This window comes from Clinocottus analis, unplaced genomic scaffold (assembly GCF_023055335.1).
Source record: "Clinocottus analis isolate CAN_PGR_092001 unplaced genomic scaffold, fCliAna1.0.p SCAF_24, whole genome shotgun sequence".
Lineage (NCBI taxonomy): Eukaryota > Metazoa > Chordata > Actinopteri > Perciformes > Cottidae > Clinocottus > Clinocottus analis.
The window spans coordinates 7,381,365-7,404,672 of NW_027175976.1; the positions used below are offsets into that span (position 1 = coordinate 7,381,365).

The following is a 23,308-nucleotide window of genomic DNA, read 5'->3' on the forward strand; positions in this document are numbered from 1 at the left end:
TCTGATAAATGAAGCGGCAAGCCGTTTGTGATCGCAGAAACTCGTCCCTCTCTGTGGCCTCGGCGCTCAGAGTCCCACCACATCAGTTTCCAGTTTGATTGTGTCCGGTGCTGCAAGCTTCTCTCTGCATCTACACTGTCCAATAAAGTCCAGAAAGGGCCCAAAAGATATATTAAATGAAAAAGCACAGAACCTGCATCAACCTCCACCACAACGAAATACGACATCGTCCCAAAATGCACTAAACTGGGCAACTGGGTGCGTGCACATACTTGGTAAATGACTGAGTGTTTACCTCACAGTCGCTAGGAAGGAAGTCATGTGGTGCTTTGCAGAGGTGTGGGTCTATTTTGTGCATTTGCATTCACCTGTTTTGGTCGCACTTTATCCGAACGACACACTATTTTAGTGTGTCGTTCTTATAAAGTGCTACACCTGTTTTTGAGCTTGGGAAAATATTGAAAATCACAGAACTGAAGTTGTATTATTGCATGTTTTACGCTTGGCTCAGAACAATGGAAACTCATCTTATTGCAGCTCCAGCATCAGTTTCATGGCACCTGACTGCAGAAGCACTCTCCTCAATATGCACTTCACAATGCAATATGGAAACCCACGTCCATGTCCTCTCCTCGTGTACCTCCAGCAACACGTCGTCACCAGTCACAGGAACTGCGGCGCGTCTGAATGCCGACGTAGACCTCAAGGACTTGTCGTCTACCTTTCATGTTGCGCCAGTGATACCAGATCTCTCCGGTTCCTGTCACAGTCTGCGAGCAAACGTGCCCAAGAGAAGCCCAGCTGTCGTACGAGCCCATGAGAGTGTTGTGAATGCGTGCAGGGAACGACACCTGCCTGAGAGTTTGTAAGTTTGCCCTCGTGTGTGTGTGTGTGTGTGTGTGTGTGTGGTAGCTGATATCTTGCATGAATCTGATAAACCATTAATGACCGAACCAGATGGAGGCCACATATTTCCTACCTCTGTGAGAGCTGCAGCGGTGAATGCACGTCTGCGTGTCACACATTTCCACGTTTTTTTCTCCCGTTCTGCCCTGCAGTGATGTGTGTGTGTGTGTGTGTGTGTGTGTGTGTGTGTGTGTGTGTGTGTGTCTGTGTGTGTGTGTGACTTAAGAAGCAGCAGACAGAGACAAAGACACACACTCACCCTCTCCACCCAGCGAGAGTTTGTGTTTGGTGGGATCAGAGGCGCCGCCGTCTCAGACGAGGCCTGGTCTTGCCCCGAACACTCAGCGCTGCCTCACACACACACACACACACACGCACACACACACACACACACACGCTTGTGCGATAGGCACAGCCCGGGGCTGATTACCTGACATACACGCATGACATCACCGGCTTGTAATCAAATCCATATGTCTCTTTCCCTCGTCCCCTTCGCTCTATCTCTCGCTGGAAAACTCTTTGTCTCCACATTCCTCTCTCTCTCTTTCCCTCACACTCTTCCTCCATTATTGTCTGTTTTTTTTTAAAATTTATTTATTCCCTACCTGTCTCTTGTTTCTGATCTCATCCCCGGGGCCTTCGATGTTTAAAAAAGAAAGAAGTGATTTTCATTGCCAGGCTAAAAGCGCTGCTCTCCTTTTATGGCCAAAATGTGTTTGTTTTTTATGGCCGATGACCTTTTGTTCGGTGTTGTGATGACATCACGCGTCTCTGCGCTCTCGCTCTTCATCAACTCGCATTCTCTTTCTCCTTTTATTGTCTCCATGACGTGGTCTCGTTTTCATGCACTTCCTCCTCGACTCTTTCTTTTTGTATTTCAGTCCGTGCACCAGGTGTGTGTACAAGCATGCATTCGTGTGTGTGTGTGTGTGTGTGTGTGTGTGTGTGTGTTACGTGAGGCTGGGGGTTGATCTCTCTGCCAGCTGTAACCCAGTGGGAGCTTTGTAGCACTAAAGCCGTGTCTGCTACCTTAAAGATAAAGCAATGTTTACTGGCTCATTTCTACTCTCCACACCCGTCAAAACAACGTTTCTCTGTTTCTCTTCCTTCGCTGAAGCTGCTGCTCACAAGATATTTCATAACTTTGCAGTTCAGACTATTCCGTGCGGCCGCTTTCATGAATATTTGACGAGAGGAAAATCCAAACATATGTTCGCTTGTGTTGAACGTCTGTACCTGTCTCCATAACTCAGTGTCAGTGTTACATAACGAGGATGTAACAGTCTCGTGCGGCCTGCAGAGACCCAGAGGTCCCTTCACTTCATACACTTCCACCTCCTGCTTCATACCCGTGAGATTAACTCTCTTCTCCTTGATGAGCGTGAGCTCGATCTCCACGGGTTGAAGAATCAAAACGGTTTTGAGGCGCCGGAGCGCCGCGTCTCCTCGTTCTCGGTGGAATTATCTTGTTGTTCCTCCTCCAGAAGTCAGCGTCGGGAAACAAATAGTTGCCTTTCGCCTCCCGCATGACAAACGCAGCACGTCATGCCACCGTGGAGGGACACAAAGAGGCGGGAATCAATCTGGCGGCCTCAGATTGAAGGGCTGGACCAGGTAGAGGGCTGTAATTTACCCTCTAACGACAGCTATTGCCTCACGAGGCATCGCACTGCAGCGAGAAAGTAAGAGAGGGGTGTGTGTGTGTGTGTGTGTGTGTGTGTCGTCAGCAGTCGTGTGTCTGCTGCCGTCAACTTGTACAGTTGATAATCATTGTACTCTTCCATCCCCGGCCCTTTAGACGCCGCCTCTTTTGTTGGAAATGGTTAAATGGACGATATTCAACACTGTTATTTCTGTAAGTTATTGATAAAGTAAATTAACGTCCAGACAAACGCTCCTGTCCTGTGCAGGAGGGTCACGATGATGAAAACGCTCCCACGTATCAGTGGATACGTTTGTCTTTTTGTCGATCACAAGTTGTCTGAGCGCTCGTCTCTGTGAACGTAATTCCCTCTCGGACAGCCAGACTCCTGCTCTCCTAAACCGCCACGAGTACGTGGCGCTCGTTCACTTTTTTTTGGCTCCGCACCCGAACTCTAACAATGACAAGTCTCGTAACTTGGCAGGAAATTCACAGGAAGAAGGGAAGTGATATACACACACACACACACACACACACACACACAAACACGCACGCACTAATCTGTCCAGCTGTCAGGTGAGCATGGCGGAGCTGCATCCAGAGACTCTTTGATGGATCCCTGATGGATGAGCGTTGCTCTCAAACGGCCTGCCGAGGCGCTCGAATCAGATTCCCCGGAGCTGAGCTTTCTCACGTTGTCAAAGTCTTCACGTTGTTCACACACCCGCGAGTGTGTCGGATCCACCTGCTAATCTACTCCTTCTGCTTCCACCTAACGCGCACATCCATCCTCACCCACCCGTGTCCTAATCCCCCATCTGTCTGCACCCAAACAAAAGGTTGTGTTTACCGCGTTGAAGAGAACTGCGCTTCAAAGGCCTCGGTGCTGAGGCTGTGTTTAAGGGAGGGGAGCAAAATCAACGCTGGTTCAGCCTGGAGAGATCACAGCGCGACCGCGAGTCAACCGGGGGACGTTTGGAGCGTTTGGGTTAGTGCGTGAAGTCGCCTCTGTGGATTCGGCGTCCCTTCTGAGCTGGAGTAGTTTCCATGTTCAGCGCCGACGCTTTCTTTCTAAAATGTTCGTGACGGTGGAGGACAAACAAACCTCTGCTCCGCGGATCCGACTCCTACTTGAGTTTCCGGCCCGGTTTACTCACTCTCCGACTTCTCTCCAAACACTGTCCGGCGTCTTTAAACACAGGAAATGCGTTTCATAATCCGGTCATCCTTTCACAACTGCGTTAATGGATCAAATCCCCCGGGGGAAAAAACAAAACAAAAAAAAAGCCCCAGCAGAATACACTCGGCCGATATCGGGTGTCACCTCATCGCTATTTCAACACGGGTCGGAGGAGCCGCAACAAGTTGCACAAGGGGGAAAGTTGTTACGTAAGCAGACATGAGAACACACTTTTGGCATCGGTGTCGTGCGCCTCATCGCGCTATTTGAGGGGGATTTACGTGTGAAAAACACAGCGTGTGTGAAAGTGTGCCTATGTAGGGCTTGAAGCTGGCATCCCGTTCTTTGAGTTGGCTCATAACGGGGATTCTTCATGCTTTTGTTTCGAGCATCAACAGGCAATTTGGGTTGCGATGCCAGGGAAACGTTCTCCATCTCTATTGTGCTGCTGTTTCACCGCAAGTTTGATCCTAATTTGGAGTGTAAGTCACTTTTGTGGTTCACACGGGGGCCAGTTTCTAAATGTGAACTCTTGAGGTACTAAATGATCCATCTTGAGAAGGGGCAGGAGCATCAACAGAGAGAGAAAGAGTATCGTGAGGTCAACGCAATCCCGGCGTGTTGTTGTGTTTGTGTCTAAACCAGGAGGTTGTCGAACTTCAGATGCACCAGAGTGCATGTTTCCGTCCTGCCAGCCTCTCTCTCTCTCTCCGTGGATGACACACCCCTGTGAAAGCCCTCCAGATGTCCCCGCTCATCATCTATCTGAACCCTCTCATGACGCCCGAAGGCCCCGTTCCCCCCCCCCCCCCCCCTCCCTCCCGAAAAGAGCAAGACCTCGCATGACACGCATCGTTTTTCAGAAATAATGGCTCGCATGTGAGGGGATTAGAGCGACGGGGGAAAGAAATGACAGGTGATCTGTTACATTTGCTGGAGAGATGCTATCGGATTACAGCGAACAGGGAGATGTGGGCGGGGCGACATGGCCGACAACGCACGCGGCCGCGACGCAGACGATTCACGCGAGCGCAAACCACCTGTTGCTAGTTTGATCGACACATCCAGACAAATGTAGGAAGTGCGCATGCACTTCAACACTTATAGGGTTTAATGGGATTTTCCAGTCCAGTGACCCTTCAGCAAACACTGCCTACTATCACAGCTGGATTATTTAATCTCTCTCTCTCTCTCTCTTTGCCTCCCTCCCGTCTTATCGCCCCGCTCTCCCCTCAGCCTTTCCATCACAGCGAAGCCAGCTGCTCGCTCCGTCCCGGGACCCTCCCACTCGCTGCTCACGTCTTTGTGTTCGGGAGGAATGTAAATGATAGTGATTCGGGACGCCGGGTGTGTGCGTGTGTGTCTGTGTGTGTGTGTGTGTGTGTGTGTGTGAGTGTGTGACGCTGGAATTTTACTGGAGCTGCGATGGACCGTGAGTCTGTGTGATCGTCTGTCTCGGGGGTGACATCACTCCCCTTCCCAGAGAGCTCGGAGGGGATGAGACCCACGGGCGGTTTCGAGGGATCCTGGACAAGAACAGCTCTGTCTATTGTCTGCCTGCTCACTTCCTGTCCAGGCGTGCAGCTTTCATTATCCCAAGACACGTGGAAACTTCCCATCAGATCGTCTCCGGCTCCTTCATTAAAACGCGAGGAGAAGCAGACCGCTCGGGCCGCCGCGTCATCGCTCCGCTTCCTCGCGGCCTCGCGGCATGAGAAGGAGCGCGTCGCGCCCGAGCCACTCCAGCGATGCAACGGGCCTCGCGTTGATCCCCTCGTAGACTGCGCAATTGCGCTGCGAGGCAACTGGCTAGCCAAATAGCCGCTTGTCTGTCACGGATCTGGAACGATGAGTCGCGATGAGACCTGATCGCGTCCTCGGCCTCGTCGTGTTTCGCCGAATTGCATCACGTCTTGGCGCCACGTGGTTGAAGTTGTGGTTTGGATGGAGCCAACAAGACGACTTGGTTCGGGTTAGAAAAAGCATTATGGTCTGGCTCGTCATGTGACTAACATAACGGTCCCTTTACGGACCCCTCGCTCTGAATACCTTTAATCATTTTGACCCCGGGGGGGGGGTTCACTGTAGCTCGTTGAAGGCCTCTCATACGCAGACCGAGGGGGGCCTTTGTGTTTTATGTAAGCGGATATCTTTTCTTCACGGTCCTCAGGTCGCCTTTTATCCCGCGACCGGGTCCCTTTGTAGCTGCTTTCAGCAACGACTTTACGCGAGTCCATAAAATGTGGAGCGGCTCGGGGGGAAGTAAACGAGGCGGCGTGTTGAGGGACACCGCGGTGAAGTGCCGCCCGGGTGTCTCCGGGTCTCTCTGCCGCGTCGGGATGCCCGCGTGGCAGAAAACACCCACAGCGCTGATGGAGCGATACGACGGGCCGACCCGAACGGCTCGGATCCGCAGCGTTATTAACGCAAGGCCCGAGTGTTGGGTTTTGGCCCGTCTCTATCCTGGGTGATGTCACCGTCTGGATAGACACGACTCTCGCCTCACCTCGGTGACGGAGCGCAACAGATGGCTCACGTCTGGACGGCTTCCAGAGAGGCGTTTTGGCGCCGAGGGTTAGGAGGTTTAGCTCCGTCCACCGGCTCCCAGTGTTGATGAGGATTGATGGTGATTTTATTTTTCTTCGAGTGCAATTAACTCTGGCGGGAAGCCTAGTCTTGAGAGGTTTTACAAGATATTTTAAAAAAAAGATAGTTAAAAAAAACATCTGCTGCCGTGATTGCGTGGATCTTTACATGCCCTTCTGTCCTCTTGTTAACGACATGCACCGTTGTCCCGGCAAATACTCCTAATTCTACGAGCCAAGGGGATTTTAGTGAGCGAGTCGGTCGTGCAAAGTGATTTACGGGTCATGTTTGCATTCTGCGTGACATGTTTTTGCTCCTTGGACTCCAAACAAATTCCTGAATCTTTTTTTTTTTTTTTTTCATTTGATCCTAAAAAATTGCATTTAATTATTTCACCCCTCCAAAGCAAGAGCAAAGCTTCCATTTCAAACGTAACATCACGATCTGGACGCCGTGCGCTCCGTCGGCAGCGCCGCCAAGGCCTCGCAGAGCGCAAGAATAGCTGCTAAATCACATTTTTTTTATGATATTTTTTCGGGGGCCGAGCATAAAAACTGGCTGTAATTTACGGCTCCTCGAAATGTGAGCTCATAATTTTCTTTGTTTGAAAAAAAAAAAGAAAGAAAGAAAGAAAAAACGAGTGAGCCTCAGGAATGAGCTCATGCTATACTTACATTAAATTAGAGAGATCCAGGCATAGCATTTATTCTCTCTTGTGTTTGCTCTGTGTCCAGACCGCAGATACCGAACCTCCTCCTTTGGCGCGCTGCAACTTTACAAGAGCCCTTCTGAAATTGTTGGATGCTTTGAAACTGATTATAGGTGATCTGAGGAGATGTTCTCCGCTTCGGCACTGCGACACTTTGTGGACCGATCATAAAACAACACGCGATTGTCTCCTGGAGGAATGCGATAAGGAAGCTGGCCGAAAGAAACCAGAACAAGTAAAACATTTAATGTCACGCTCGGCTCTCTGCAGGAGCCTCGCGAGGGTTTAGTGTGCGACCTCGTCTCCTCGCCGACACGGATACTTCCCCTTTTCTTTGACGACGCTAAGCCATGAGAGGCTCCTGAAACTGGATCGACCCTCTAAACAGTTTTTCCACCCTTTCGTCATACTACGCACCCACCCACCACCCCCATCCCCGTCTCTGCCAGGAGGATTTTGGTTTCAAGCCCCAAAAACATTTGTCCAGAGATGTCAGCCCCTGGACTTTGACGAAAGTCTGATTTCAACACGCTAATCTTTTTTCTGTTTTTCTTTTTTTTTTTTCGTGGCGCACCAGCAGTTTAAAGTCTCCCGGACGTCTTCATCCTCCGCGAGGCGGGTCAGCCGGGCCGGCTCGCGGCTCAGCGAGGCCGCGGCTCCTCGCCGGGGTCAACGCCGCATCGGGAGAGGGGAGCCGAACTCGAGTCGACTGCATAATTTAATCTTGGAAAAACACACAGTGCAATTGAGGTTTCGGGCTCGGGATCAAAAGAGAGGAAAAGCTCTGGAAATGACGAGTGCGGTTCAGCGTTTTGGGCGGAGGGCGGGAAGGTGGATGTTGTTTGTTTTGCTGTTATGACAAAGCGTGTGTTCTCATCGCGCGTCGACATCCGAGGCGGTTGCACCGGCGTATTAATTATCTCGACTCGGCTCTCATCTCCTGCCATGAAAACAACTCTGAGCGTCTTCCTGGTACGCCGTGCGTGTCATTGAGACTTAAATTACGTTTTTCTGCAGCGGCTCGGTGGGCTTGTAAAGCGTTGAACATCGCTTCCCCATTGTTTTATGAAAAAATACGTCTCAAGACGTCCCCCACAGATACAGCGTGAAGGATTACCTTCATGCATTTATAAAATCAGTCATTCCCACTGAGGGGAAGGTGTGTGAGATGATAATGTTGACCCTGGTCTCTCGGCCTTGTGGCCAGCGTCTCTCCAGCCTCGTAACCGTTTGCAGCGAGGCCTCCTCATCAATCATCTCCTTGCGTCGGATCTGGGCGGAGGGAATTTAAAACCCGACCGTGGCTCTTATTTCCTGGTTGCTGTGGGCGTCCTGTCAAGGCCCAGGATGCACTGCGACACGGTGGTCCCTCTGACAGCTCTCTATTGTTCTCCGCCAAACAGTCAATCCGCAAAGTTTTAAATGTCGGTTTCCATATCAGGTCCCGACACCCGACTACATCAGTCTCGACAGGTTAGCCTCCCCACAATAACCATAAACTTCTACCTCCGTTTATTGCCCTTGCTTTCATATGGTACGCAGGTTTTTTTTTGTGTTTTTTTTTTTACATCGTTAAATTCCTTTGTGATGATGAATGTTTCACTAGAAACGACGAGAAAACCCAACTGGAATATAAAGAGCTGTGCTCACTCGTAACCAAAAACACAGGATTTGTTTTGCAGGCAAACTTCAGCAAGGAAAAGTAAATTAAACCCTGCTCCCCATAAACATCCCTCATTAACAGTCAGCACCTCCGAATCAGGTGCTTCCTCAAGCGCCTGAGAAAGTTACAAGAGCTATTTTATATTTTACTCAAATCTCATAAAATCCCTGCAGACACAATGACTCAAGGACGTTGATTTCTTACTGGATGACACAAGTATTGAAATATACAGTTTCTTCTCCAGTTGAAATTGTAAAAAAAAAAAATCTGTTTGTGTCGAAAAGCGGCAACAGGGGAAAGTGAAAGCAACAATGGAGGCATATTAACACTCACGCTGCCGCCGCTTGACAGGATGCGATTACTCGCTGATTTACGGACACGGCGAGGTGTCCTTCATCGGGATGAGTGACATGTGGCGAGGCGGGAACTTCCCAAATGAGAGGGCGGACTTGGAAGCAACACTTTCCATTGTGTAACGTCGTGAGAGAGAAAAAGATAACTGAAAGTAGTTTTTTTGTGTCCAATACGGTCCCATGGGCTGGGTTTTATTGGCCTGAAGGCTCGGCGAAAATGACTCTTCCTCCCAGTGGTTGAAACAGGATATGAGGTCACGACTTCTGCTGACAGGAACGTCCTGAGTGGACTCATCTGCCAAGGTGTTGGGCAATCATATCTTTTAAAATGTACTTTTGTCTTTTCTTTAACACTTTATCTCCCCATTTAGCGTTCATAAGCAAAACATCAACGATGAAAACATATGTTTTAATACAGCATGGAGTGTAAACGATAGCTTTAAACATAATAACAACAAATATAAACTTGTGTAAGTTTATAATTCATTTCATTAATAGTATTATTATCATGTTGCAGGCCGAGATCATTTCTTTAAGTTTCTATGTTGTGACTTTAAAGCTTCTATAACTCGTCTATAAACAAATGAATGATGATCAATACTATTATGTGTGAATCATACTTATATTTATTATTGAAGTATATATTTTTTTACCCTCCCTGACATGACAAGACTGCACCCGCTGTGGAAACGACGCAATTTGGCCTTAAAGCTCTGTTTAAGATGTCGTAAGTGGACGTTGAGTCAATTTGAGAGCACATTTAGAATCGTGTGTTTTACACGTTGTGAGACGTTGCTGCACCGTATCATTAAATATAATGACAGCTTCTGTAATCAATTATCCGCGAGTGGTTTATACACCAGTTGGGAAAGTTATAATCAATGACAAATGACTACACAATGCGTTTCAATCAATCTTTGTGCTGCGCCTGAACACTAAATATGTCATTATTATGTATCCCATCATGTTCATGCAACGGCCGACGTCTTTGTCACCTTCCCTGTTTGGCCTCGTCCAGATCGCCCGTTCACCACCACGAGGCGTTCGAGGCTCTTTTCCCTCCGCTCCGTATTTCACTCACTATCTGGACACCGAGTTGGCCCGCGGCCTCGCTGTTCAGACGCCGCAGCAGCAGCTGCCGTCGGCGACGAGGATGTGATGTGCGAGTTTTCTCGCCGTCGCTTCCTTCCAGGACGGGGAGGAAAAGGAGGAGGAGGAGGAGGAGGAGGGAGAAGAAAAATTGCTTCCCTTTGCCATGTTTTGCCCAGCTGTAACTCAAGAAGGCGTCTGCTGGAACAAACGTGAGAAGAAGGTAAATCAGAGAGATTAGCCCTCGCTGTATCCGCCGCCGCGTCGCGCTAACGTGTCGCTCTTCGTGTTTTCCTCCACTTTTTTTCATGTCTCCGGCTCCGGCCGGAGGCCCCGCGCGGTTCACAGCGAGCGCGGAAATGTCACGCTAACGCTACATTAGCTGCTTTTCTTTTTACTCCTTGACCCCCGCGGCCCTGCGGCCCTCGGTGCTCTTTCCTTTTCACAAATAGAAGATTAGCTGCTGCAGAGTCGCAGCCACCTGAACGCATTTGTCAAGCTCTGTCCAGTGGACCTTCTCAGTTAACGGACGTTACAACTCTTAACACTGTGTCTCGATGGTCCTGCAGTGTTGGATGCCATTTTGTCATCAACACAGACCATGCCACTGCACACAATCCAGTATTTCCTCAGCCTCATGCTGCTCATACTCCTTAAAAGCATACCAATGCACTGTGACATGAATACTGGTCAGTAAAAGCACTTTTCCCACAGGAGCTTTCTGCACTCCTGTCTTTTGAAACCGAGACGATTCCCTCGAATGATTCCACGCTCGCTCTACAAAAACCAGCGAAAAGACTTTTCCCAGAACCGAAATAGCCCCACGGCGCCGCATTTAAGTTCTATTTTAAGGGCCCTCTCCTTTTAAAGCAAGTTTGGAAAAAAGAAACAAAAAAAAAAAAGGTTGGAAAATAACGAGCAGCGAGCTCTCGCGTCCTTGTGGTCGGTGAGGTCTAATCGCCGCATTCTGTCAGGGAGATGTAATCACATGACGCCATGCAATGACGACTCTCGGGGCCTAATTACCACCTAGTTTGCAGATGTAGAGGAGCGAAGCTTCCACAGTCTCCCACACACACTTTGAATCAGGGCGCACACACACGCAGGGTTTCATGCGAGCGCGTTTTTTTAACGTCGCTGCCTTTCGTCTGCGAGCTTCTCCTGATGCGCTGATGCACGCGACACCTCGTATCTTTTTACACATCGCCGTCAACCAGGGAACGCCAGCTGCAGTTGCTACAACAAAACAAGCCTCTTGACAACTTCCATTATATTTAAAGGAAATGCTTTGCTCAAGGGCACACCAAACCACTTCCCTCGCTCTATTGTTTCATTATTTCCCCCGCAACGGATCCAAAATGCAAACTATGAGCTCACTTCTTTCTCCTTTTAACCAACGACGTCCTCGCTTAGTGTCAAAACCGAGACAACAAACGCTCATTTCTCTCATAATCCAGATTAAAGCTTCCTCAGACTTTAGTGTTTTAAATACGATAGAAAACTTAATTGTCTCCACATTAGATACAACAAAAGAAGGAAATGAAGAGCCTGTTTGTCTTTTTTTATGAAAACCAACTTGTTTTAAAACCAGAAATCCTTTTTTCACTCCATTCACGCTCGACAAAAAGCCCACGAACACCCGCGAACATCTGGCTTTTGTCTTTAGTGGCAAAAGGTCACAATCCACATTCATTCCCAGGACAGATGACGCTGCAAAGCTACGTGAATATACGTAAGTATTATCAGTTATGAACAGAGAAAACATACAATGAACACGCACTCCTCCAAGCCACAAGGCTCCACTGACTGAAACAGTCCTTTAATCTCACAGATTATTAGAGAACATATTTAAACTCGACAGAAACCAAACCAAACCGTCTTTGTTCGTCTTTCCACCGTTCCGGACTGAATAAGAAGCAGATATTCAAAAAGGGAAGAGTCATTGTGTTAGTAACCCCGTTCTGGAGTGTGCGACATTGAATCTAATAAATCAAATGAATCGCTCGGACAGACGCAGTCAGTGTCTTCCAGTTTATGGACGGCGTCGTGCGGTTCAGGGTCAACGTGAGACGAGTCGCCTCGTCTCGGCACCGTCGACCTCGTGACAGTGGAATCAGACGAATGAGCCGGAGGTGGAGGAGCCGCTGGAGCAATCTGCTCGTTATCAGGTCCGAAGGGAGTGTTGGCGGTCCGGCCCGAATTAGGTCAGCGGCCACTCAGATTTTCCGACGATGTGGAAATGATAGTGACGAGCGTCTGGATACACAAACAAAGCATGTCATGATCCCGTGCCATCAGTCAAACCCAAGTCTATCTCATTTCCTTTGGCTTTGCAAATGAAGTCGACTGTGTGTCACTGACAGTCCACATGGCGCACGGTGGAGAGCATAAAGTCGGCCTCACTGTCGTGTGAATGCAGTTGAGTGCTGTCTGGAGTTCACATTAAAGGTTAATGCGACTGCGGATGGTTGGTGGGTGATTTATGGGCTATTTCAGTATTTTATTGTTTACATTTTCTCATTTATTTGATTACTTTTCAGTCTTTCTCCCAACAGAATTGTGTAAACGGCTTTAAAGGAGCTGAGAAAATGTGAAATGGGACTCAAACTAAGATTGTAAAGCGTTAAATATGTCTTGAATTAAAAACTAAATCACATGCTAATCGACTTAAGTTACTGCGACTGTGACAACAGTTAGTCAATACATGCATTGAATTAGAAAATACAACATTTTCCCTCAAGTAGAAGTATTTAAGTAAACGTGCTTAAGGAAAACGATCCGATGCTCCTTCCTGAGCACTTAAGCTGAAAATCTCCTTGAAAGCGTTTTTCCCCAATAATTGTCAGTAAAGGCCAGAACATCACATCACTTTTTGGCAACCGAGCCGCCGTGACACCGACAGCCGTCCCGTAAATGGCTTTTCAGTCGGCCTTCTCTTCCTGGAGTCACTCCGCCCACAAATCCGGCGCTCACAGTCGCATACTTGTCGTCTAAACTCGAAGACGTTCTCGGGAGGTTTCTAGAGAACACTCGAGCTTCTCGAGGAGAGGGAGACCAGCGATGCACTGACGCATTTGTCAGAATGTGTTTTCGTGTGTGTGTGTGTGTGTGTAGAGTCGCTGAATGTGTCACATTGGTGTGACTCCTGACCTCAACATGGGGGCACGCTGGTGGGGCTTCAAAGCGCCCAAACTCAGCGACGTCATGCGCCGCGGTCGGAGCGAGGAATCGCTTTCCTTCCCATAAAAGGAAGCGCTTCGAAAAAAAAAAACAAAAAAAAAACGGGTGTTTTTCCTGCGCCGGCATTAAAACAAACACAACATATGTTTCCCCCCCGAAAGTTTACAGAGTCTCGCGGGTTTGAAACTGACCAGACGAGTTCTCCTCAAACATATCTCATCCTCTCATTTATCATATCAGAAGTTTTCGAAGCCGACTTTGAACAGGAATGTATAAAATGCACCGGGGCTGGGACATTTTTTCCGGGGGAGGAATACAGGTGTGCTGCTCCTCCGGAGGTTAAAAAAGACGTACCGGCCTCGGCAATCACACGTCGGCTCCGGTTGACGAATGAGGGCGATTTCTGTCAGAAGTTTCTGAGGAGGACTGACTCTCAACGACGCATAGGTGCCGACAGATCCTGCTCCTGCATGCACCGGAGAATGTGTATATCCAGCAAAAACATCTGCTCCACAACTTCCTAAAACACTATATAACTGTTCACAACCTGCTGCCAGGTGAGCCGGCAGAGACAGGAACAGCAGTAATTAATAACTCGAGAAAATCCCAGATCGTAAAATGATTTTTTTTTTTTTTTTTTTTTTTAAAAAGGCTGTGCTCCGTTTTCAAAGAACAGGGCAGGTCCGGATAATAAGCATCTCGGCGACGGTGAGGACATCGCCGAAGAATGTTCTCGATCGGATCCACGCTGGTGATGTCACCCGCCGCTCGCAGTTAAGTCAACCAGATGGCATGAAGATCTAGTGCGCGCCACGCAAACCATTAGGACGGGGGGGGTGGGGGGGGTCAGGTGGTGTCAGCGGCTACTGTGCTCTTACATCTCAGTTATTGTTAGTTACTGCGGCGTTTGTTTCATATCCTCTGCGTGCTGTTTTCCCATCACTCCCTCTGTTTCTGTGACGCCCTCGTGGAGGCCGCGATGCGTCCTGCGAGCGGCACGACGCGGAAATACAGACAATGTGCCGGATTGTTTTGTGGGGGAAAGTACGCGCGTCTTAATCGTAGACATCTGATTTCGAAACGGTGCAGCCCGGGATCATATCGATGTCGTATCACACGCAGAGAAACGACCAAACTCTGCGGTGTCTTCCACGAACGTACACGTCGGTCAGATCTTTGTTGAGACTGCGAGACAGTTGTTGTGACTGTAGACGACCAATACGAGGATTCTTGATATCAATATGATGACCAAAATACATTTTTCACGTGAACATATAACAGTTGTATCCATGTAATGTACTGAGCAAGACATTTTACAGCTGTCATTGCTCTTCATGGACATATCTTTGGCCTTATTGCACTGCAGGTTCTCTATTTATAAACCAACATATGCACAGATACAACAAACCAGACACAAGCTCATCTCAGTTGATTTATGGCACATTATTTGGTGTGCTTGTAGTTTGTATTGTGCTCTTGTAAATGTCCATTTAAGTGAGCAACACTCAACATTTGCTGCATAAGTGCGGACAATAAAAGCCACGCGCAAAGATCAGGTGGTTCACCTATCCTCGACTTAAGTCTGTTCTCATAAGTATCTTCTTCTGAGTACTTCTCACCTTTAATCCTGCAGTTTTTCCAGTTTTATTATTGTAGTGGTTGTGTTTATGTGTAGCTGCCAAACCCAACTCGGAATCATTAAAGTGTTACAAATACGAAACGGCAGCGAGTGAGACGTCCGATCCCAAGAAGCCTGGATTCAGTTACGCTCGACCTTTTGCCTCTCTGCGTTCTCCCCTCAGTATGAACTGATCCCGGACCAGCTGGCTCGGTAAACATGAGGGCGCCGTGTGCATTTTTCTGCCGTTACCTCACAGCAATTCTGCTGCGTGTCCAAGTTCATGTTCCTGTCGCCGTCATCTGGAGACATCAGCATGCTGAAGCTGCCCGGGTGGGGCTTAAAAGGGTAACGATGGCGGGGAGGGATGGTGAGGTGGGGGGGGGGTCGTGTTTCGACGCCGGCGCCTCTATGGAGCCCGTCACATGGAGCTGAACTCCTCACACCGGCCTCATGCTCGCGAGCCGGGATTTAAGTCGCGTTGCGCCGTGCGTGAAATCCGAGGACGCGAAGAACAAAGACGAACAAAGCAAGAGGTGGGAGCCCGCGACCCCTCGACCCAAGTGAACGGCCTTTTTTAAGGGGCTTCCAGGGGTTGACGCGCAGTCAGAGGTCAGAGGTCAGGATGGAGACGCACCACTTTCCAGGACCCGGTGAAAGGAAATGATGGCGTCCAGCGAGAACGCGTCATACGATAACGCATTAGCGGGAGTGACGCTGAGGCCCGGGGCCCCTCGTACGGGACCTCGTGAAAGTCAAAGCTACGTTGAGGGGGTTTTCAGTTTTTCTAAACCTCTGTCATAATGTTTTGGAAGCAGAGCAGAGCAGAACAAACCGTGAGTTTTGTGCTCGAGCGAGGGACTGAAAGGACGTTTATTTAAGCTCCTTACAGGTTCTTTGTTTCTCCCTGAGGCGGCCGACATGTCCACCTCTTTAGAGGAGCAGCAATGAAATGCATCGTTCTTTCGTCCTTTTTCGACAGCGCATGGGAAGGAGCACATCCCCAACTTTATTGGCTGATGGACTGCGAGTTTTAAAGGATGATTCAGTGAGCTTTTTTTCAGCTTTTCAGCTTTTTTCAACCCAAGTGATGCAAAATATCCAGCAAACTCGTGTTCAGTTTATTGTATGAATGCGGCTTGGCCCCGTTCATGAACCCCTTGTGTGTATTCGTACTGTGTCCACACCCTAAGAGCAGTACTAGTACATATAGGAAGTGTTCTGGTTTACCTTTGTAGTGTCGGCTCATCGTGTTGCAGCAGGTTTTGTTGGATTCAGGTAAACAATGTGCAGAGGAGGTGGAACCCATCGGCCAAAATGCAATCTGGTACATTGTCTGACAGTTATTTGTTTTTGTTATTGATTTAAAACAAGTTTTTAAAGGAGCTGCCGGTCGTACACATGATGGGTATCAAACAAAGTACTGGTAAAAGGCACCGCATGTAAGCTTGTAACCTTTTGGGCGATACCAAGCTGAGGATTGTCTAGACAAACACCTCAGGGAGGTAATGAGGTCCAGTCAGAGGACACCACACACACACACACACACACACACACACACACACACACACACACACCTCGTAGCTTTACACATGACATCACGATGTCTGTACGTAATCAACATTGCGTCCGACAGCGGATGACAGATGACAGCCTCAGATACTGAACATCCCTCCGCACATATTTCTACTTGCTTCTATGTACTTTTACTCACCCTGAGACTGAAAATGCTCGCCCTCGTCCACTATTTCCATGGTAATCTGGCGCCTTGTCGAACGCGCGGAGTGATTGATGCTTCTCAGAGCCATTGGGTTAGTTTTTCTCCCCCCCGCCCCACCCTCTCCGTCGTATAAATCTTTTGCTTTTTCTCACGCGGTAATTAGCCCGACCCTGGACGGGGGCCTATTTTTCATGGCAGCCCGTCCTTCCTGGCGTGCCCGGTGACACAGCGCAGGCCGTCGTCACACGGTCCGCCGGTCCAACTCAAACATTCTGCCGCGGCCAAAGAGCAACCATGTGATCGATGTCGTGAAATGTCACGTTATGAAATGAAGCTCATGAGGAGTTTATAGGTCAGTGTGTGTTTGTGCATGGAGGGGGGGGGATATCAGGGGAATATGTGCTGATATTTGAAAATAATGATGCATATAAGTGTGACTTGGATTTGTTGTTTTATTGCTAAAGCCGGATGTGTTTCACCTGAACCCATGCCGATGTTTTGCAGGTGGATTATGTTCCATATTGGGATGTATTCATGTATTCAGCCATAAAACTGTTGTGTTCTGACCTGACGATGGCGCTAGATAAAAAGTCAACGTTAACACAACGTTACAAAACATCTGCTGTCAGTGTACCGGACGGGGAATTGCACAGACTGCAAGTTTTAGTGCAAGTTTTTCTACTATGTTTTTATGGCGTTGGACAGCTTAGAGTATTACCACATCATAGCGCGTTAAAAAACCGCAGCCGAAACAAACTGATCTTCAAGTGCGCCTCTGAGCCCCGGCTGAAATGCAGGCGTCGCTGGAGGACGGGTATCGAGGGATGCGTTGTTGTTTCTTTCCTTCACAAATAGCCGCGGTGCTACCATAAAGCAGAGCTGTGGATGTAAAGCTCAAGTGTGTATCTAAGGTTAAACCCAAATCATCTGTCGACAAACTCTCGCCTCCCTCACTCGCTGGATCATCTCCAGTGAAAACTCTTGTTTGGCTGCCGCTTCTCTGCAGAGTTGTTCAATAAAAGGTGATAATAAAAGTAAAGGACCCGGTACGGGTCATGGGAAAAACAATAACGGAATTCTTGAGGGTGTTTTTTTTTCCCCCCCGTAACCTCGAAGAACACTTTGATTTATTGCTCGCATTATATGGGATTATTAAGACGTTGTTGGCAGCGCTGGATGGAGGAGTTGAACATCGGAGCTTATGCAAAGTCCGCTTTCCTCGTCCTCCATCTCGGGGTTGTGGGAGAAAGCAAACATTCGGTCGGCCTACTTCCACTCCCGTCTGCTGCAGTGACTCAAGAGGCACTTTAGACAACGGAGGGGGGCGAGCGCCGCGTCCGTCGCAGCCTCGGCTTCGGCTCGACGCCGCACTTAGCGGCTGAATTCGCGCGCGGCGTGCGGCGCGTTGCCGCTCGAGCCTCGCGACGAAGTCGAGTGCTTTTGCTGTTCTGCCCGTTGGATCCTGATGGAGCATGCAGGGCGTTGTGGGTGTCGGTCGACAAAAGGAGTGTTTTATTGCCTGTCATCGCTTCAGAAGGTGGATTGTCTGGAGCGTCGCCACGTCTCCCGTACTTGAATTTTTTTGTTTTCTACCCGCCGTTCATTTCTCCCGCTCACCTCTCGCGCTCCTGCTCCAGCAGGTTGGTGAACTCGTCGCTCTTCTTCATGAACTCTCCGTGGTTCCTCTTCTCGTCCTCCAGCTTGTACAGCGCCTGCTTGTGCGACTGCTCCACCATCAGCAGCTGCTCCAGCATCCGCCGGTGCGTCTCCCTCTGCTTCTCCACCAGCTTGTCCAGCTGCAAAAAGCAACAACAAAAAAACAAACACCTGTCACATGTGGACTGCTCTGTAATGGTCCGACACGGACCCGACGTGCGGTCTTTTGGTCAAGGAGAGGTGGCGTTACCTCTACCATGGGCTTCTCGTAGATGTCCTCCTGGAAGACGTCCGCCTTGCCCTGGATGGCGTCCCTCTGCAGGGACTGCAGGACGGTCTGTGGCGTGACGAAGCCATATTTGGCCTCCAGCAGGGCCATGTCCATTTTCTCCGCCCTCAGCACTGTGATCACCTCGTCTCTGGCCTGCAGTGGGGGAAGAAAGGTGGATTTGGTTTTCGACTGAAACTCCCGTGAAACCTGCAGCAGGATTAAGCATCAGGGGCAAACATGACGCTCATTCGGTCTCGGCTCTCTTTGTATCGAGCTTCCTAAACCTCAGCGATAAGGCCCATCATGCAAGAACATCGATGGAGTCCTGGATCCAGGAGCCTCAGTCCAGGCTTTTAGTCTTTCTCAAGTGCCCAGTGAGCCACCGTGTCCGAGGCAGCCTTGGCTCAGCCGTCTCTACGGTCTGGATTACCTGCAGCTCTCCCTCCAGCAAGCTCAGCAGAAAGACGAGGTCATCCCGGGAAAGGTCCCTGCCCTTTTCCCTCCGGCCTCCTTTCGCGGCTCCGCTGGCGCTGCCGCTGCCGCTCCCACTCCCACCAGCGCTGCTGTTCTTGGCCGTCTTGTGGTTCCGCTGAATGGTGCCGGTGTCGTCCGGCGGCTCCCGCTGCCGGCCGCGGCGCTCGGCCTTTCCCGAGGGCTCGTCTCGCTCCGCAGACCGCTTGCGTGTGTCCGCCTGCTGCTGCTGCTGCTGCTGCTGCTGCTGCTGCTGCTGCTGCTGCTGCTGCTGCTGCTGCGCCGCCTTGGCCTTGGTTACGTCCTCCAGACTGTTGCTCCGGGATCGCATGATCCTCTACCTGTCGAATGAACGGAAGACGACAATATGTTACTTACAAGCTCCATCCGGACTTGTGAATCTAATGCATTATTCATCTTTGCGCGAAGTTAAGACGGAGGCAACACAACAAACAGAACACATAATGGGCCAAGTTTGAATCCATGACCATGACTTTGAACGCTAAACACTCTCGGATGCTCTTACACCCTCAGGTGTAATCAATCCGGGATGTTTGTTGCATTCCTGGGGTTACCGTGCGACTAATAAGATGCTTTAATTTGCATTTTCTGCCCGGATGATTTCGGCGTCACTGGCCACGGATGCCACTTTTTCTCATGCCTTATTTATATTCCAAACAAACCCGAGAAAATCACAAGAAATGAGACAAATTCTCCACAGTGAGTGCGAAAGTGTAGCCTAAAGGTACACGACCAGGAGCAGTGGCGATCCTCGGAGTCCGTGCACGTCTGAACGTAACTTTTTGTCCCCTAAGTGTCGACTGTGCAGTTGCTTCTTGTCCCGCTGTGCAGATATAAACTGGTTCTGTCATCATCCTGCGAGTCGGCCTCAAACTAGTCCGACGTGTTACATCCAGTTCCACATTTGTCATGTGCGCAGCGCGTCGTCATTGCCCATCACGGTGTCATCAGTCACTCAACAGCATAGAGCCATCACCACCACTGCGTACCGCCGGCCATAAAGCATGAATATGCCACAAATTCCCTTTTTTTTGGACCCCAGACTTCAAGTCCCGTCGTTGTGAGTTACCCAAAGTTGCCGAACGTCACGTCTGACTATAAAAAGGCAGCTGGAATCGGTCCCGTGGTCTTCTGGTGGACCTACTTTTCTCTCGGATGATGATAGGTGGTCCAATGTGTTTGAGTTTTGAGAGGGATCGGGATAAAGAAACGGTAACATAAGAGTAGATCAAAAGTCATGGCTGCCGACCAAAGGTTTGTTTGGAGCGTACAGCGTGTCTTTGTGACATCTGGTTCATGAATGGGCCGCTCGGTGACTCACTGATTAAGATAAATCAAAAGATGATGAATAGATGAACGCTGTAAGCTGCAGACTCACAGGCGAAACAACTGTAAGCTCCTCTGCCAAGTAATGCATCACTTTTTCAGCGCGATGCTCAGCTAAAGTAAATAGATTCAAAAGGCAAAAGCAGGAGGGAGATGAAAACATGCTGAAACTCATTTGTACGAGTGTTTGATGCGAGAGCACAAAGGCATTACATCATCATTTGGAGTCACATCAACACGTTTGTGTTCTGGCTGAAGACAGAATTTCACAACAGCAACTCGACTTCAATTTTGTCATTTGTCGACAATTATCATCTGACAGGCAACACGAAATCTGAAGATGAACGTTGAATTCATGGATGGCTTTGATGATCTGAAAACTGATCTTTAAAGTGGATAAATCTGTGGAATTATAAAGGGATTAATAACAACTGGAACCTTTAATTGCCAGTTTAACCTAAATATACTTTGTAACGTCAAAAACATCTTTATCAACATTGTTTTTAAGAGCGATTATCATCCAGTAATAAGATCAATCATAAAATCAGGTGGTTATACACTAATGAAAATACGTACATATGTATTTTATTAACAGATTGTAGGTCGTAAATGCTTCCCACTGGATCTTAAAGTAAAAAACCTGGATACTTCTTCACCTCTCTGACCTAAATTTCCTAATTGGAGCCGAGGAACAATCTGTGCGAGACTCCTGCAGTGTGTGTCCAGCCTCTGTGTGAGGCCCTCTGACAGTTTATGAGTAAGAGGGATGGCTGAGTGATTGCATTGTGCGCACTCTCGGCAAGGCGCCACATGATTCAGAGCTGAGGTAATTCCCTGCAGCCCGAGACAGACTCCACATCGACTTACTTAGAGATCGGGGGGCCTGCGGGCGGCGGGAACGAACGGCGTGAGTGTTTGTACAGATGGAGGCGACGGACGTTCGCGTAAAGAATACAGAACAGTTTGTGTGTTTGCGGCAGTACGGCACTCCTCCAGATACATCATTAAAGCCCGCTATCGGTTACTCCTGCACAACTGCAGCCTGTTGCCACGATGCCACAGACACACAGATGCTCACGCCGACGCGACGCATGACTACGAAGGCTGCTGGATACGGATTTGAGCGAGAGATTGCGCAACAGATCCAAAAGGGGGTCACAGACGCGCAACGTCAGTATCACGTATCTGCAAAATCTCCAAGATGGATCAGAAATATATCACGTGGTTCACAAAATGGTTCACGCCGGGGACAGGAAAATAGTTTGGTATTGGACCCGACGGCTCTCCGACTCGGCCCATTACGGCCGTGGTGAGAGTCGAGTTAATAGTTTTGAGATCAGCGTTTTATCTCTGGTGAGCAGTCCTGATGGTCCTGAGTTTGAGTTATTGGCTATTGGAGCATAGCAGTAAAAAAAAAATGAAATAAGGAAAATCATCTTGAAGGTTTTCTGATTTGTGTTCATGGAATGACATTTTTTGAACCGTGGTTCAAAACTCAAAACACATTTCTTTCATTACCGAGTCATCATTTGAAGATTTGAAAGAGATCAACCCGAAGCCTCAACATACTTAACGTGCTCACATTATTGGATTAAAAATAATGAGCTTTTAATATCGAGCTTTTACATATATTCAAGCTTCTGATTGCGGATCATCAGTTTCTGCATGCCTCGCGCAGCTTAAGCAACGATGCAATTTGGAAATTTCCTCTGAGCCTTCCTTTGCCGGAGGAGGCAGAAACTGCTCTTTAACTGCTCGCGTACGCTGTGCGAGCGCATACTTTCTGCATGACCGCATCGTGTTGTCCGTATCGTCAGCTCGGTGAAGGTGTGAAGACAAAAGCGCCAAAGCACAAAGTTAATGAGCCACCATCTGTGGGACCTCGAATAACCCCGACGGGGCCTGACGGGGCTCCTTTCTAAAAAAGCAGATTGAACCAGGAATATCCACGCTTATTGATTTATTTTTGAGAAAACGTCTCCGGAAAGATCTTTTTCGCTGGAAACCTGATTTACAGTCCAATATTTCTCCTGAGCTTCAACCTCCGGGTGTCATGTTTGTACCTGTGCTTCTGACGCAATAACAATACATCATGATTTCGGCACGAACGAACGGGTGTGTGACATGTGTAAAGCGGCCCAGAGATGACATAACCGGGTTTATTAATCCCATCCAGCGCGGTGTCAGGCGTTTCTTTTGTCAGAGCGGCTTGAATAAACGACCATCATTTTTCATTTTGGAGCCAGGAGGTGTGTTATGATTAACAGGTGCTCAGATCTTATACAAGGGACTTGGCTGCTCCGCTCGGCTTTTGGCACTTTAAGTCACCGTATTGAAAAGAATCACTCAAGCACATGCACGATAAACACAGAGGGAGTTTTAATGAGTGCAGACGCGATGACTTTTCATTTCAGGTATGCATACCTTCATATACGTGAGCACACAGTAGCTTTTGTTGAGGATGAGGGCTTTTGCAGGTGAACACACGCACACACACACACACTGAGGCAAAGACTACAGCCATGCTAGCGGCCTTGCGAGCTAAATGCTAACGCCCACAATGACGTTAGCTAACGCTAAATACGAGCAGAAGCTGATTTTGTTCATGAACTTGAGTATTGAACAATTTTAATTGTTTGGCCCGATGATGCCGTTGTCGGGAGTCATTCTTCCGGCAACACAAATGTTTGTACAAGTTTTCACGGCAGTTTACAGGTTAACACACACACACACACACACACTGAGGCAAAGACTACAGCCATGCTAGCAGCCTTGCAAGCTAAATTCTAACGCTCACAATGACGTTAGCTAACGCTAAACGCGAGCAGAGGCTGATTTTGGTTACGACCTTAAGTATTGGACAATGAAAAATGTTTGGCCCGATGATGCCGCGACAGGAAGAGTCTGTGGATCA

The 23,308-nt window shown here is 48.7% G+C and overlaps 1 protein-coding gene across 1 annotated transcript in view; it reads right to left on the minus strand.

Moving 5' to 3' along the window:
- The window catches only part of filip1l (filamin A interacting protein 1-like), a 36,459-nt gene extending 17,369 nt beyond the window's left edge, over window positions 1-19,090 (minus strand). Inside the window, exons 1-3 of the mRNA XM_068590323.1 lie at window positions 19,007-19,090; window positions 18,556-18,729; window positions 18,267-18,445 (exon numbers count right to left, since the gene is read on the minus strand). Coding sequence (XP_068446424.1) covers window positions 18,267-18,445; window positions 18,556-18,690 — 314 coding nt within the window. The 5' untranslated portion in view covers window positions 18,691-18,729; window positions 19,007-19,090. The remainder of the gene's footprint in view (window positions 1-18,266; window positions 18,446-18,555; window positions 18,730-19,006) is intronic.
- Between the last annotated feature and the right edge of the window lie 4,218 nt (window positions 19,091-23,308).